Source organism: Vicugna pacos, chromosome 30 (assembly GCF_048564905.1).
Source record: "Vicugna pacos chromosome 30, VicPac4, whole genome shotgun sequence".
Lineage (NCBI taxonomy): Eukaryota > Metazoa > Chordata > Mammalia > Artiodactyla > Camelidae > Vicugna > Vicugna pacos.
Window position 1 is genome coordinate 13,001,142 of NC_133016.1, and position 14,062 is coordinate 13,015,203.

General features: G+C 41.0%; 1 protein-coding gene across 5 annotated transcripts in view; it reads right to left on the reverse strand.

Moving 5' to 3' along the window:
- Positions 1-14,062, reverse strand: part of NEDD4L (NEDD4 like E3 ubiquitin protein ligase) — a 298,551-nt gene that overhangs the window by 122,999 nt on the left and 161,490 nt on the right. For all 5 annotated transcript variants that reach the window (XM_072952149.1, XM_072952148.1, XM_072952145.1 and 2 more), the window contains 3 exons: positions 13,556-13,637; positions 10,942-10,980; positions 8,355-8,408 (listed from right to left, as the gene is read on the reverse strand). In XM_072952149.1, coding sequence (XP_072808250.1) covers positions 8,355-8,408; positions 10,942-10,980; positions 13,556-13,637 — 175 coding nt within the window. The remainder of the gene's footprint in view (positions 1-8,354; positions 8,409-10,941; positions 10,981-13,555; positions 13,638-14,062) is intronic.

Genomic DNA, 14,062 nt, shown 5'->3' on the forward strand with positions numbered 1-14,062 from the left:
GAAACATGAGTTATCACCTCCAAGTCCTATATGTTTGTGTGTATACACACATACCAGTGGCACTGCATACACTTTTTAAAACATCCCTGAGAGTAATACAGGAATATTCTCATATATAACCCACACTGAGAGAGCTACCCAGGGGAAAAAAAGTTTACAGAATCCAATCAGAAACCAAGACGGAATACTAACTTTTTTCTCTTCCACTACATCGTGGTTTTAAAGAAAGGTGTGATTTATACATAAAGTCCTAGAATTATTTTTTTTAAGGTAAAAAAGAGATACCAACTAACTTATGTCAAAAACATTCTGTACAGTCAGATCACCTTCTCTGAAAGAGATTCAAACTAAAATTCCTCCGAACCAAAAATAGTTGGGGTACTCCTCTGTCGTTCAGCAAAAGGAATTTCTCATTACAAAAGATCACTACCCTACTTCTAAGAAGTGCCTGTCCACTGAGAAGGTACAGGGACAAGTTCAGAGAACTGGGATGGATATCAAAAAGTGTATGCAGTGGGTGTCAGAATGTGTGTTTCTGCACTTCTTGGGCCCTTTTAACCCTGCTTACGTTATGAATTCTGTGTCAGCAAGAAACTGAGATAGTCCCAGCAACTTTCCAAGGACCCAGCAGACTTTAAACACTTAGTGACATTAATAATGGGATTAGAAAACGGGCTCCTGAAGCCTTTAAGACACAGAGTCCTGCAGTCATTCCACACGGAAGTGTGTTGAAAGTGGACACAAATGCTGGTAAATGGTGAGCCCACTGCCTCGGGGTAACTGTCATGCAGTTAAGAAGCTCATAACCAAACTCAGGAATTCAAAAAACTAATCTCAGAAAATAACTAAATGATCCATTAAATGACCATGAATATGCCACAAACTGAACTGATTGAGATCTTGAAATATTATAACTGATTAGAACCAATAAATATAAGAACCAATTCTACTTTTCGGAGGTGTCAGACCGGGTGGAAAAAAATCTACAGTCCCAAGGGCTTCCAATGTACTTTTTCCTAGGACTCTGATTAACACTTTTTAGAATCATGATGCATTTTAGATTAATTCATGACTAGATGTTTGAGAGGCACAGACAGAGAAAAGTACTCAACAAGTTAACCTCATAATACGGTCTAAGGCATAGGACCATGAAATACGAGCATATTTGCAAAAGGAATCTGGAATGGTTTCTTCCCCCATCAAGGAAGATTTTTGACATCATTCAAAAACCAGACTGCAGTCGATTTTTCATGTAAACGAATAAGGAAATGTCCTTCTGACCAAAGCAGCAGATATTTGAAACGTCAAAAAAGCCTGGTGGCAGCCAGACTGTAGACGCCCAAGTGAATGTTTTCCCTCAAGATAAATAAGGCCGCGGCAGCTGCTCCTACACTTAACACCCCTGCCAGCATGAAACGCGGACCAAGTGTTGAATGGAGCAGACAGTTTCGTTATGTGACAAGTTTTGTTTTTGCTTCTTGAAGGAATGAATTTTTGCTCTAAAAGAAAGCCAGCTTCCTACCAACCAGTTACAAATTTATGTGAGTGTACAAAAATACAGACATGAAAACGAAAACTGCTGTGGATGAAATGGGACTTAATCTTCAAGAAAAGCTCTTTATTCTAGAACTTACATTTCCTAATTGGAAGAAATCTGCTTTCCCCAGTATGGTCCTTGCAATGGCTAGAATGGTCTTTGTATGTAAATTACATGTAATCTTTGGTATGTTTGTTTTTTAATTACAATAGAAACTTCAAGCCAAATGAGACTAACTATGTAAATTCATCCTATCTCACATTTAACTGCAAAATGATTTAAATTTCTGATGCTGTAACTGAATACAGTATCTGAAGTTATCAAAGCTTTAGGAAATGCATTTTGTCAATCTTCATGTGGCAAGTGGTCCAAATTCAGCGTGGAATTGTACTGCTCCTTGAAGCCTACACTTGTGATGGAACTTTCGTGGGTTGAAAGTCACAAGTTATTATCAAAATTTTATTGAAATTTGTACCATTTTATAAAAACGGTATCAGTTCAGACTAAGAAAAAGCACTCAGGTATTTCCTAAGGAAAGGGCCTAGGAATAATGAAAAGGATTTATGGAAGGGAAAAGAAAAAGAAACAGTTATATAACACCAAGAATAATGTAATATTTGCCTTTAGCATCTGATTATACCTCTAAAATGGTGAAAACCAATGATGGAGCAGTGGTAAAGTTTACTCAAACCGTCCAAAATACCTCTCAACACACAGCAATAAAAGATGATACAATTCCACAGTCATACTGAGCCATTCACTTTGAAAAGTCACAATTCACAACTGAAACCCAGACCAAAAGTCTCCTAGATATTTCAGAGTCATAGCCTCAAACCAGCAATCACGAAATTCAGGGGTAGAAAACTTCCAGTTCAAAATACAAGGAGTTTTCCCTTAAAAACAACAACAACAACAACAACAACAACCCACCACTCAATGGCTAGTGATTATTATTATTAAAGAAAGCGAACTGATGAAACTTTTCATCCCCCAACGAACTATACAAGCTGCAGAGTCATCATTTCCCGGTGGGGATGAGCAGCTGTCTTTCTGTGCTCCATTTCACCGAAAGGGAGAGAGCAAGAACACAAAGCAAGAAAGGCCAGAATCTGTTGCAGGGCGTCTGTTTCCACAGCTGGAGACAGGGCACTTACTATGCTATATACAGCAGCCCAGCTTAGACGCTCAAGTGGGCAGTGTTAAATTGCAGGGCTGGGCAATCTGACCATTAACAAGTCCCCAATCAGTTTTGCCTCGCCTTGGCCCATAAGCCAATCTGCTCCAAAAACACATCTCTTCCTGTCCCACAAGTGTGAAGACCCTTGTTCAGTATTACTTAATGGGATGAAGAAACTAAGACAATACATTATATAACCAGGGATGGCCCTCCAGAGCTAAAAGGACATTAGAAAAAATTGGCTCAACTTTTCACACAATTATTAAGAGACTAGACAAGTTTGAGGCGAGATTCTCTCCCTTGTATCAGAACTGATTATTTTTTAAAGCAAAGTGTTGTCACCGGCTGTATCTGCAGACAGCTTTTAAATGCATCTCCGACGTCAATGCATTGGGGCACTGCCAGATCAACTTAAGTAATAAAGTTTAAAAATTATTTTATTCAGGAGGAAGGAAAAACTGAGAAAGGGTTGTCTGGATTTTCAAAGCAGAGTTATCTGACTGTGAGGACCTGAGGAAATGGTATTTTCTGAAATGCTAACTCGTTTCATGGATCTCTACCAAAGGCTGGACCACAAATCAGGGTCCCAGAACTCGGCCAAATGTTAAGTTACCCTGGCCCCAGGCAGGGAAACTCCCAGAAGGGAGAAGGATGGAGTTTACTTTAATTATGCTGCAGAATAAGCTTGCTGGGCTTGAATCGGTCCCTTCCGATCGGCCGGCACACGGAAATGCATGCTAACTTACCGGGGCCCCGGCTCCCGTGGAACCAGAGCTGGCGGCGTTATCCTCCTCGGGGCTCTGGGGAGCTTCCTCTGGCCCCCGAGTCACAAGAATCCTGAAATGCTGTTGCCCTGCATTTTGATCTTGCCTGATCTTAAACGTGCAGCCCTGACCCTGCGGCGACCTTTCCACGGAGTTGGTCCTGTGGATTTCGGGAGCCACCCTGCGGCCCCGAGGCGGCGTCTCCGGGTGGCCCGGGTGACTGCGCTCTTCTGTTGGGCTCCCGCGTTCGGCTCGGGGCTGCGTGGGGTACGAGGTGCTCCTCTCTAGCCGGATGCGGGGATACCTCACCAACCTGTCCCCCTTGGTGCCAGTGAACCCGAAGTTGAAGTCCCCGCCCAGCCCCGGCGCACCAGGTTGCGGCTGCTGCAACTGGAAGACAAAGCACCGCTTCCCGGAACTTCCAGAAGCATCTGGAACGTGCTGCAGGGACCAGCGCCTGGGCTCCGGCGCCGATGGGCTGCTCTGGCCATCAGCCCCGAAGGGCGTCAGCCTCACCTGGCGCATGTCGGCGCTGGAGGCGCGGTGCTGGATGCGGAGCCCGCCGCCGCCGCCGCCGCTGCCTTCCGGCCCCCGGGCGGCCGACGGCTCGGCCTCCTCGCGGCCGTCGGGGGCCGCCGGGCCCGGTGCTCGGCGGCCGCAGGTGCCATTGACCTGCGGGCCCGGGGCCCTGGACGCCCTGGGAGGGGAGCTGTCCGGGCTCTCGGGCTCCGAGCAGCCGCCCCGAGACGCCGAGCCGGCGTCGCCGTCCAGGCCCTCAGGCGGCCCGCACCCTTCAGGGGCCCCGTCGGCCGCTTTGCGCTGCAGCGAGATCTGCACGGACGAGCTCCGGGTGGGACGGGCGTCGACGGGGCTCAGGAGCTGTGGGATGAACATGGACGTGCTGCGCTTGAGCGCGCCCACGCCTCCCTGCAGGCCGCCTCCGCCATCCTCCGCTCCGTTCGGGGTGAAGGGGTGAGGGCCGCTCCTCCGCGGGAGCGTGTGGAATGCCATGAAAAAATCGTCTTCTCTCTCCTGGTCTAGGATCTCTGATTCGGGGGCTGTGTTGCTGCGACTAGAGCCAAAATGAAACCGAAGCCGATGGGCCATGGTGCCCAGAGGGCCTGGGAGGGAGAGGGCGAGCGGCAACAACAAGCCCGACGCTGCCAGAAGTCAAAAATCAAAGACACAAACTCCAAGAAAAAGTGTCCCATCTGCCAAACCGTTAGCACTGCGGCACCAAGAGCGACAGATAGCAGAAATAACCCAAGTGGCAAGCGGCATTCCAGGCATGATTGGATAAGAGCAAAAAGCTCTCATCCACACTGTGACAGAGGGTAGGATGGCCAGAACCACATGACCGCCGTCTCCCCCTCCAATGCCAGCTTGTGGACTTAGTGGAGTTTTCCCCCCTCTCGCTCTCATTTTTTTTTTTTTAAACAGCAAGAGCCTGAAACAGCACCTTCCCAGCTGCTGCTTTTCCATCAGACAGGAGTGGCCCCAGCAGGGAGCTCTCACAGCTGACTAAGGCAGCAAACACACTCCGAGCCATGCTGCTATAAATCTAACCGCATCGCGCTCACAGGACAGTTCTTCCCGAACTAAGCAGGGCGCCGGGGCTCTCTCAAACCAGTGCGAGCCAGAGATCTGGCATCGAACACCGGAGCACATACAGCATTCCACCACCTTTCCCACTGAACCAGTGACAAGTGAAAATGCCTGGCTGCAGGAAAAACCCTTTCACGAGCAATCGGATGTTACGTTCCTCTGTTATTTATGATATCACCGCACTGCCATGATGGAATGCAAACTAATAAAACGTACTATAAATACAATTACACACCCCACAGAATGAGTGTCCCTCCAGTGCTAAATAATTAGACCATGATCTCCAAGTTACAAAATAGATAAGTGGTAGGGGACAGAACTTACTGCCAGTCAGTGGTCTGCCTCCTGGTACTTTTTCACCTAAAAGATGGGGGTGGGGGCGGGGCAGCGGCAATCTCACACATAATATGATTCTCAGACATGGTAGTAGCAGAGGAAAGGAACCCAGCTGGAGAAAACATTCTCTCCCATCTGTCAGATAGGAGAAAAAAAAAAAAAAACAATACCCGCTCCCCGAAAAAAGAGAAGGAAAACTGAAGAAGGGTGTGCACGTGGTTTTTGAAATGAGTTAACTTAAATACCAGCAGAAAAAAGGCTGCCCGGAGCTGACCGTTATCCAGCAAGAAGTCAGCAATATCACCCCAGTTGGGATACAAACATAGAATCCTGCTATTTTTGTGGAGGGCCAAAGAGGACCTAAGTAATAAAAGTGAAAGTCCACGTTCAAAAAGCTGTCATCGGATTTGTAGCTAACTTGGAGATACTCTGTGTGTTTTAAGCTTACTCTTTTTCATGATCCAGAAACATCAGTTATTTAACAAGGAGGTTTATTTAGGAGGGAGTAAAAAAATAAGGGGAAGGGAATAATACCAAGCTACAAAGAGTGACAAAAAATTTATTTTAAAATCCGCAAAGTATGACTTTGTCAGCAGGGTGTGGAGAATTAACCCTATGTTTACATATATCCGAAGCTGTTTTCTAAAGGCATGTGTTTTAAATGCCAAAAATGATCTCTGAGGGAAATGGGAGCCGGTTTGTGTCATGCTAAAACTGCCAAGTACTGCTAAAGTCACCTATTGTCTTAGCTGGATTAACAGCCAACAAAGAAAAAACCACTACCAGCAGCATTCACTGCACAGTAACAACACTGCAGATGGCCTGGGGCAAAGCTAGGTACATAAAACAGTTTTTCAGATAAAGTTTGTATTCACAAGGGATTTCTTAGAGCTCTGCATTCAAAGCCCTTTTTGGCTTGGAAGTACAGTTGAGGGCCCACAGCAAGGTCATCTCAGCAAGTCATTCTTTTAGACAATGGAAATGGGAAACAAAAAATAATTTTTTACAGTGAATTTCCTTTAATAGAAGAAAAATAGTTAAAACACATCTGACAAGATGCAATTTTTCCTCAAAGCTGACCCTTTCTTCACCTTGAAGAAGCGTTTTATACTCAATAAGTGAAGGAGTAAAGGTTATAGACTGTGGCTTCGTCTGTGTCTCCAGGGACTTACTGTTACTCTGCTGAACATTGCCTGGTTCAGTGTTTGCTGGATGAAAGATGGAGTGCTACGAACTGCACCCTCAAGCAGAATTTTTCATTCGATTTAACAAGAAAATAACTTCATACACAGAGCTAAAGTGATTTAGCTATTCAGTACTAAGTATCACCCACGGTACAAAATGTCGAGTTCAACACAAAGCCACTGAGAATCCACGTATTTTCATAGAAAAGGTATCAGGATGGTAGGCGAGCATCTGTTGGCTTTCTAATTTGGAAAATAATACCAGGCACACAAGATCAAATATACTCCCAAGTTCAATGCTAAGGGTTAATTAAAGCCCTCGCTATTCACTGACACTGGCCTGAGACTTAGGAGACCAGCAGGTATGTAATTACATAAGGGTTCAAAACCCAGCTGTTTCATTTACAAGAACAGGGAATTAAATGAGTTGTACTGTAATGCTCCTCCAGATCAAATATTGTGTTAAACTCAAGCTATTCAAAAACTTGTAGTTTCAGTTGAATTCTGCAGAAAGAAGGGTTCATGAAAACATTTCTTTTGAGCAAATAATACACAGTTGGACCCTCCATATCCATGCATTCTGCACTCATGGATTCAACCAACTGTGAATCAAAATTATTTGGGGAAAAGAAAATTCCAGAAAGTTCCAAAAAGCAAAACTCAAATTTGCCTCATGTAGACAACTAGTTACATAGCATTTACATTGTATTGGGTATCATAAGTAATCTAGAGATGATTTAAAGTATACAGGAGGATGTGTGTAGGTTATAAGCAAGTATCATTTCATTTTATATAAGGGACTTGAGCATCCTTGGATTTTGTTATCTGCAGGGGTCCTGAAATCAGTCCATGGATACTCAGGGACAACGGTACATAAGTTTCAGGGAAAGTAAATTTGTGAGTGCAACTGACTACACTGAGTTGTAATACCACTTCTGAGTACTTTAAAAGCTTAAACATATCATAGTAATATTCATTTTCATACTTGGAACATTTGGCTCATGGATACTTACTGTATACATTCCAGGGAGTTAAATCTGGCAACATGCTTTAAGCAAGCATTCTGAATTTTGTTTCTGAAATTCCATTTCTAAAATGAAATCTAAGTTATGTCAGTTACATGTATGTATGTACATATATATGTATATATGTATACACATAACTATCAATCTACAGAAAATGTTAGAACGTACCAGTTTTATGCCTCAGGCATATTTCTGATTCTTCGAAGGTATTTTCTACCAATTTCCCTTGAGAAAATACCACTTTTTAAATACAGCTTAATTTACCTGCTAAATATAGATTCACTTTTTGCTATATACTGTTAATTAGATTTTTATTTTCCCCAAGAGATTCACTATTGAACATGTCACAGTCTTACAGTCTGGCTCATACAGAAAAACCCTGAAAGGTTCATTTACATGAGTAACGGCCCCTCAGATTTGCCTACCATTTTCTATCCCCAACAGAAGAGCAGAAGCATGTACGGTTTGATGTCTCACTGGTGTGACTTTCACAATATTAACTATGATGAAAAACATATGCATATACAAGAAATTTTGTCCTACCCATACAAAAATATTTGTTTGAATTATGAACATTAAACTAGTAATGGGACAAAAAATGTTATTTTGAAAGACATTTATACTGTCAGAAATACAACATAAATACAGATTTTTTAAAAGATGCTTCTCTAAAAAGTTTGTTTTTAAAAAAAATGAAGCAAAAATTAAAAATCAGGACCCACTTACCAATCTGTTTTCATCAAATACTTCAAACAAGAGTCTGTGATTAGATGGGTTTACCTATAAAGGACGAAAATAGTATTTTTTAAATGGGCAGAAATAATTCAAAGAATGAAATAAGAGACTGAAAGAATAAAATACTTTATAATGTGCCCAAATGAACTGTGTAATATAAACCACTTGCTCTTCTGGAAATCCTGTATCTACTAAATCAAATTTTCTAATACTTGATTTCTACACTTAATACTTAGGAATACCAGAAGAAGGAAATGCTTGTTTCAAGCTGCCTTTCTAACACAAGAAATGATAATTCTAAATAGTTCTTAAAAGTTCCTAAATCTCCCCTAAAAGGCATCCTCATGCCTGCAGACCAAGGCTATATCCTCACAAAGGTCTACGCCTGAGGAAATTTCTTAGGCCTAATAACAGCAATGATAAAATAATAATAATAATAATAATAATAATAATAATAATAATAATAATAATAATAATAATAATAATAAAAATAATAATAAAAATAGGGAAAGCAGCTATTTACCATTCTGTGAATACTTTTTAGGCCATTATCTCCTCATTAAACATCAAAAACATGTGATCTCATTTAGTCTCAAAGCAACCCTATGATGTGTAACTGTCACTTCAATTTACAAAGGAGGAGCTGAGACCAGGATGATGAAGTGACTTGCCCAAAGCCCACAGCTAGGATGCAGGGCAACCAGGATGCCCACCGGTCTGGCCTGCCCTTCTTCAGAGACCAAGCTCTGAACCATTAGAGAGACAAAAAAATCAAAGATGGTGGCACTTCCAGCAACTGTGGGGTCAACGTCAGAGCTACTGGGCTTTTGATGATTTTTGCTTCTTTTCTGTCTCTTTACCCAAACCTCACCAAAGTAACAGGAATCATCATTCAGACTCAAGGATCACTTAGTTAAGTAGCAACCATGTGTGAGACGTGGTAGGAAGCATTCTCATTTCTATCGTGGCCCGTAAATCCTGGAAACAGCCCTAACAAGTGAGGATGGCTGTCTCCTAGTGAGAAAGGAGCCCGCGGGGAGTGCCAGTCCTCAGGCACTCCAGGGGCAGAAAGGCTGCAAGTGGTAGAGTCAGATGTGGGACCCATGTCTACTGCTACAAAGTGTCAGCTGCTTCACCATGCAGAATTAAGTGACATAACCTTTGACCAAACAGAGAACACGACTTGTGCTTCCAACCTCTCGGCTTGCTCTCAGCCCAGTGATGGAGCAAGCAGGTGGAAGAGGGGTAGTGTCTGTCGGTAAGCTCAGTGAAGGGGTGTGCTGCTGACTACCCACAGGTCCTGGCACATGCTGGCACACAGTAGACGCTCAGTAAAGAAATGTGCAATGAATACAACAAAAACGGTTTTTAAAAATGCCAAAAAACAAAATAGAGTTTATATATGTTTAGAGCTAAGGTAAGTTGGAAAAAATCTTGGATGTACTACAGTTTACATAAATGTGGCCAAGGTGTGAAATGGAAAGATGTTTAAGTCATCTGGAGTATCCCCAGTGGAAACTTGTATCTGAGTTAACGAAGGGCCCAATAGCACCTATCTGCACCATCACTTTTTCAGTCCTTCAGAGAGTAATTTAAAATACATCTGGTAAAGGCTACACACAGGATCTCACCAAGTATTAAAATACCAATGCCATAATTTAGCTCTGAACGTAACAGAAAACAGATGTTGTATACAGTGTCTTAAGTTTGGAGCACATAAAATAAACTACTATTGTGATTGAAAGGAAGAAATCAGGACCAATTATAATGGTTGTAATGGTAACCTTGTCCTTTGGGAATCTATACTAATCAGAAGATCTCATCTGGAGCATGTGTGGAGGTAAAGCAGTTTTTAATACCACAGCTATTCAGACAATTAAAATTAACTCAACTTGAAGAGAAAAAAATCTTTTCCATTAAATAGCTGAGCACTTTAATATTTTCAAAATTTCAGTACAAAAAAAAAAAGGAACAACCACAAAAACTCACTGAACAGATCTCTATTAATCCATAGAACTCAGTCATTTCTACATATAGCTCTTCTAGATATTAAATATAAAAGCCTAAGGAAATTTTACCTAATTTGGTGATATTTAAATTCCAGAAGTAGATTTATAATACACACATACACTCACACTGAATATTTTAACTGTAGAAGTTTTCTTTCCTAACTGGAACATGACTGGTAATTTTTTGCTTCTTTTTAATCATGTTGGCTCTGTTGGGCTCATGTCTCATAGAAATAATTAAGTCATTGTTTTAATTACATTTTACCTTATTTTTCAAAAGAAAAATATGAATAGAAGATCTAAAAGATGGTCTTTGGATAACTTTTTGTTTCACTCGAATGTCCCCAAATGAAACAAGTCCAGATTTTTGTCTTTGAAAGTTTGGGACACATTAGGAAGCTACCCGTTTCTCATATTGTAAGTAATTTCATAATAAAAATTTAACAACTTTCACTCAATATAATGGATTGCAATACAATCTAACTACCAATAACAACTATTACCAAAAAAAAAAAGAAAAGAAAAGAAAGAAAGAAGGGAAAAGAAAAGAAAGAAAAAGAAAAACTTACTCTAAAATAAAATTCTTCATTCCATTTTGGGTTCAGCGTCTGGAAGAGAAATCATCTTGTAATTTCTTTTGCAGTCTTTTGAAACATTAACAGTTACTAGTACAATGCAACCCACATATTTGCTTAAATTTTTTTTATCATTAACAAAATAGATAAAAGATTTTCAAAATGGCAATATAAGAAGCATTTAGTCAATTACTTGAGACTATTCTATAAACCAAACTAGATGGGGAGGGGATGTATTTATAAAACAGATGATTCATCAAAAAGAAACCATAAATTCCATGCTATCAACCAGAAGGAATAATACCAGGGACCTACAAAGAGCCATCATCATAAAAATATAAAGACATCCTTCAAGAAATAAACGTTGACGTGATTATTCCATCAAGAAGGAAGTGAACTTTGTTTACTTCCTTCAACCTGCTACAAATCTGTTTTGGAGAGCAATGAGGCAGGTGGCAGAGGGTGAAAGTGTTCACTATTTAAATACTGAAATCTAAAGAATATTTTATAAAGAATACTAATGATCAGATTATATAAAGTGAAGGAAAAAAAAAACACTGCTGGTTCTAAACCAAAAGTGAATTATTTTTTCCCCAAAATAATCAGGTTTAAAAATATTCATCCACCTATCCTTCAGTCCTTTGCTCGCTCCATCCATCCATCCATCCATCTCCATATCAGTCTATTTAAATATGTATCTCACAGGGACATGGAAAGGATACTTTTGTCCTCAGCTTGGACAAAAGGTGAACTGTCAAACATCCTTTGAAGCTAAGACAAAACACACTGTGAAAAGAATACATATACACATGTTTGTGCATCTGGACACACATAATACTCAAAACACATCACTGAAAAATTACATGTAAAAATCTGAGACTGAAAAATCACAATGACTCACCAATGACTATAGACATTTTTAAGTTAGAATGGTATTTGCCTTTATCAATTATTTCCTCTAACATACTACAGCGAAGAGCAGCAAAATAACACAAAGCACTGTAAAATAAACACAGAATTTGTACAACATCGAACTGGCATTTAAAAAAAAAAAAGTCATCGCTTTCCCCACCCATAACTCCACAGTGAATTCAACACTAAATAAAGGGGTTTCATACTTCCAGGCATGAATGGAGCCGGGGATGGTAATGAGTGAGAGGGAGCGGGAGGACCGGGGAGGGGGGCGCAGGCTCAGGCCTGCCCCGGGCTGCAGCCCTCCCGGGGACCCGGGGACCGGCTTCCTAGAAATGCGGAGGGGGAGAGGCAAACGACAGGTGAGGGAAGGACACAGCCACGTGAGACCACAAAACACATGAAGGACCAGGTACCCGGCCACAAGGAGAGGAGGAGGAAAACAGTTCTTAAACCCGAGCGCAGCACAGAAATACTAACCGGGAGTCTGGCTGCCGAGCGAGGCAGCCCGAGCAGCCCCAGCTACTGGGCGACACCCTCTCCCGTGGAGAGGAGGGAGGAGGACCTCCCCTCGGGAAGGAAAACCATTTCCGTCTCCCGGATCGCCGGCTCCGGTGGCTTTGGTTCTCTGCTCCCTCCGCGTCCGGCGGGCAACCAGGTCCCCGGCGGCCCTGCCTGCCAGGCGGGCCTCCCGCCCCACTGGAAACTGCACCAGTGACAGCGCCCAACAGGGAACAATGGCCTCCGTCCTTCGCAGGAATCCTCCCCCTAACCAAAACACCGGCTCCCGTTTGCAAAACTGATTTTTAGCCGCGGTCAGAATGCCAGGTGGAAGACACACTGGGTTATTCCTTACACAAAACGCCCTGGCCACAGACCCCAGAAGTCTGCACAATAGCAGGGGAGGTATCATTTTTTTTAAAGCCATCCTGCTCTCCAGAAACTGCTTATCACAGTGTTAGACTGTTTACCCCCTAAAGTTGGGGAGGGAAAAATAACAGTAATCCATAAATAGTACTGAAGCACAGGTGGTACTTTTGATAGAAAACACGCACCTTGAATAAATGCCCCAAATAGGGAGTAATCAGTTTAATATATTTTATAGATGTATATAAACATGGGGATAGATGAATTAAGATATAATTAGGGAAAGAAATCTTTAATTGAAGTCGTGTATATAAAATTTGGAAAAGTGAAACATATACACACATAAATTATATAGTTTTAATACTAATTTTTAAAATTTGTTTTCATGTAGCTAAGTACCTTACTTCCTTCAGTCATACTTGTTTTAAGTTAAACCATTCCTTTTGTGCCTACCAATTCCACAAGCCATTCCATCTCATTAAATGTACTTCAAATTACTTTAAATTTGTTTTCATAAGCTAACAAGCCATCAAGAACAAATCCTTGCTTTGCTTTATTCTTTGGAGGGAAAAAACCCTGCTACTTGTAGTAATGTTTGCTTTAATACTGTTTTTACAGTCATTTAACTAAAAGCCAAAACCCATTATCTTAGGTTAACACTGAAAAGTTTGGTCTCTGTTGAATTTTTAGATTTAATTCTGATAGGTGCTTAAATTAAAAATATTGCCATCTTAAAATTAAAATATAAACTTCTACATGAGCTCAAACACATAATTTAATCACATTAAATTATGACTTAAATGGAGTTTAATTAAGGCTGGACACTTACCTTTTTAATTGTTTTTGTCTGCACCAAAGCAAGTTCTCTATTCTCATCCGCCACGTACAGTGAAAGTTTCACGTATGGATCACTGTAAGAAAAAACAGGATCATACTTTTCACTTTACAAATACAAAAAAGAAAGTCATCAAAACCTAAATGCAAATACAAAAATATCAGTTAATGACCCAGCTTTAGTAAATTTCACAAACTTAAGCAGTAATATTTTCAACATGCTTTCTAGGGAAACATACTGAGAAAAGTTTTTATCAATAAGAACAAATGATGTTTATTTAAAAGCAAAACTAACATGAAATTCATATTCTATCTTTAAAGATAATCTTCCCTATTAATTCAAAAGAATTAATCTGCCATAGTTTTTTCTAAGCACAGATTCTGGAAGATTAAACAATAAAATTTATTAAAAGGCATACAAAATTTGTTCAGACCAGCAAAATCTAGCTAGAAAATTTAGTTTGCATCTTATTTATATTCTAATTTCCACTTTCTAGGTAAA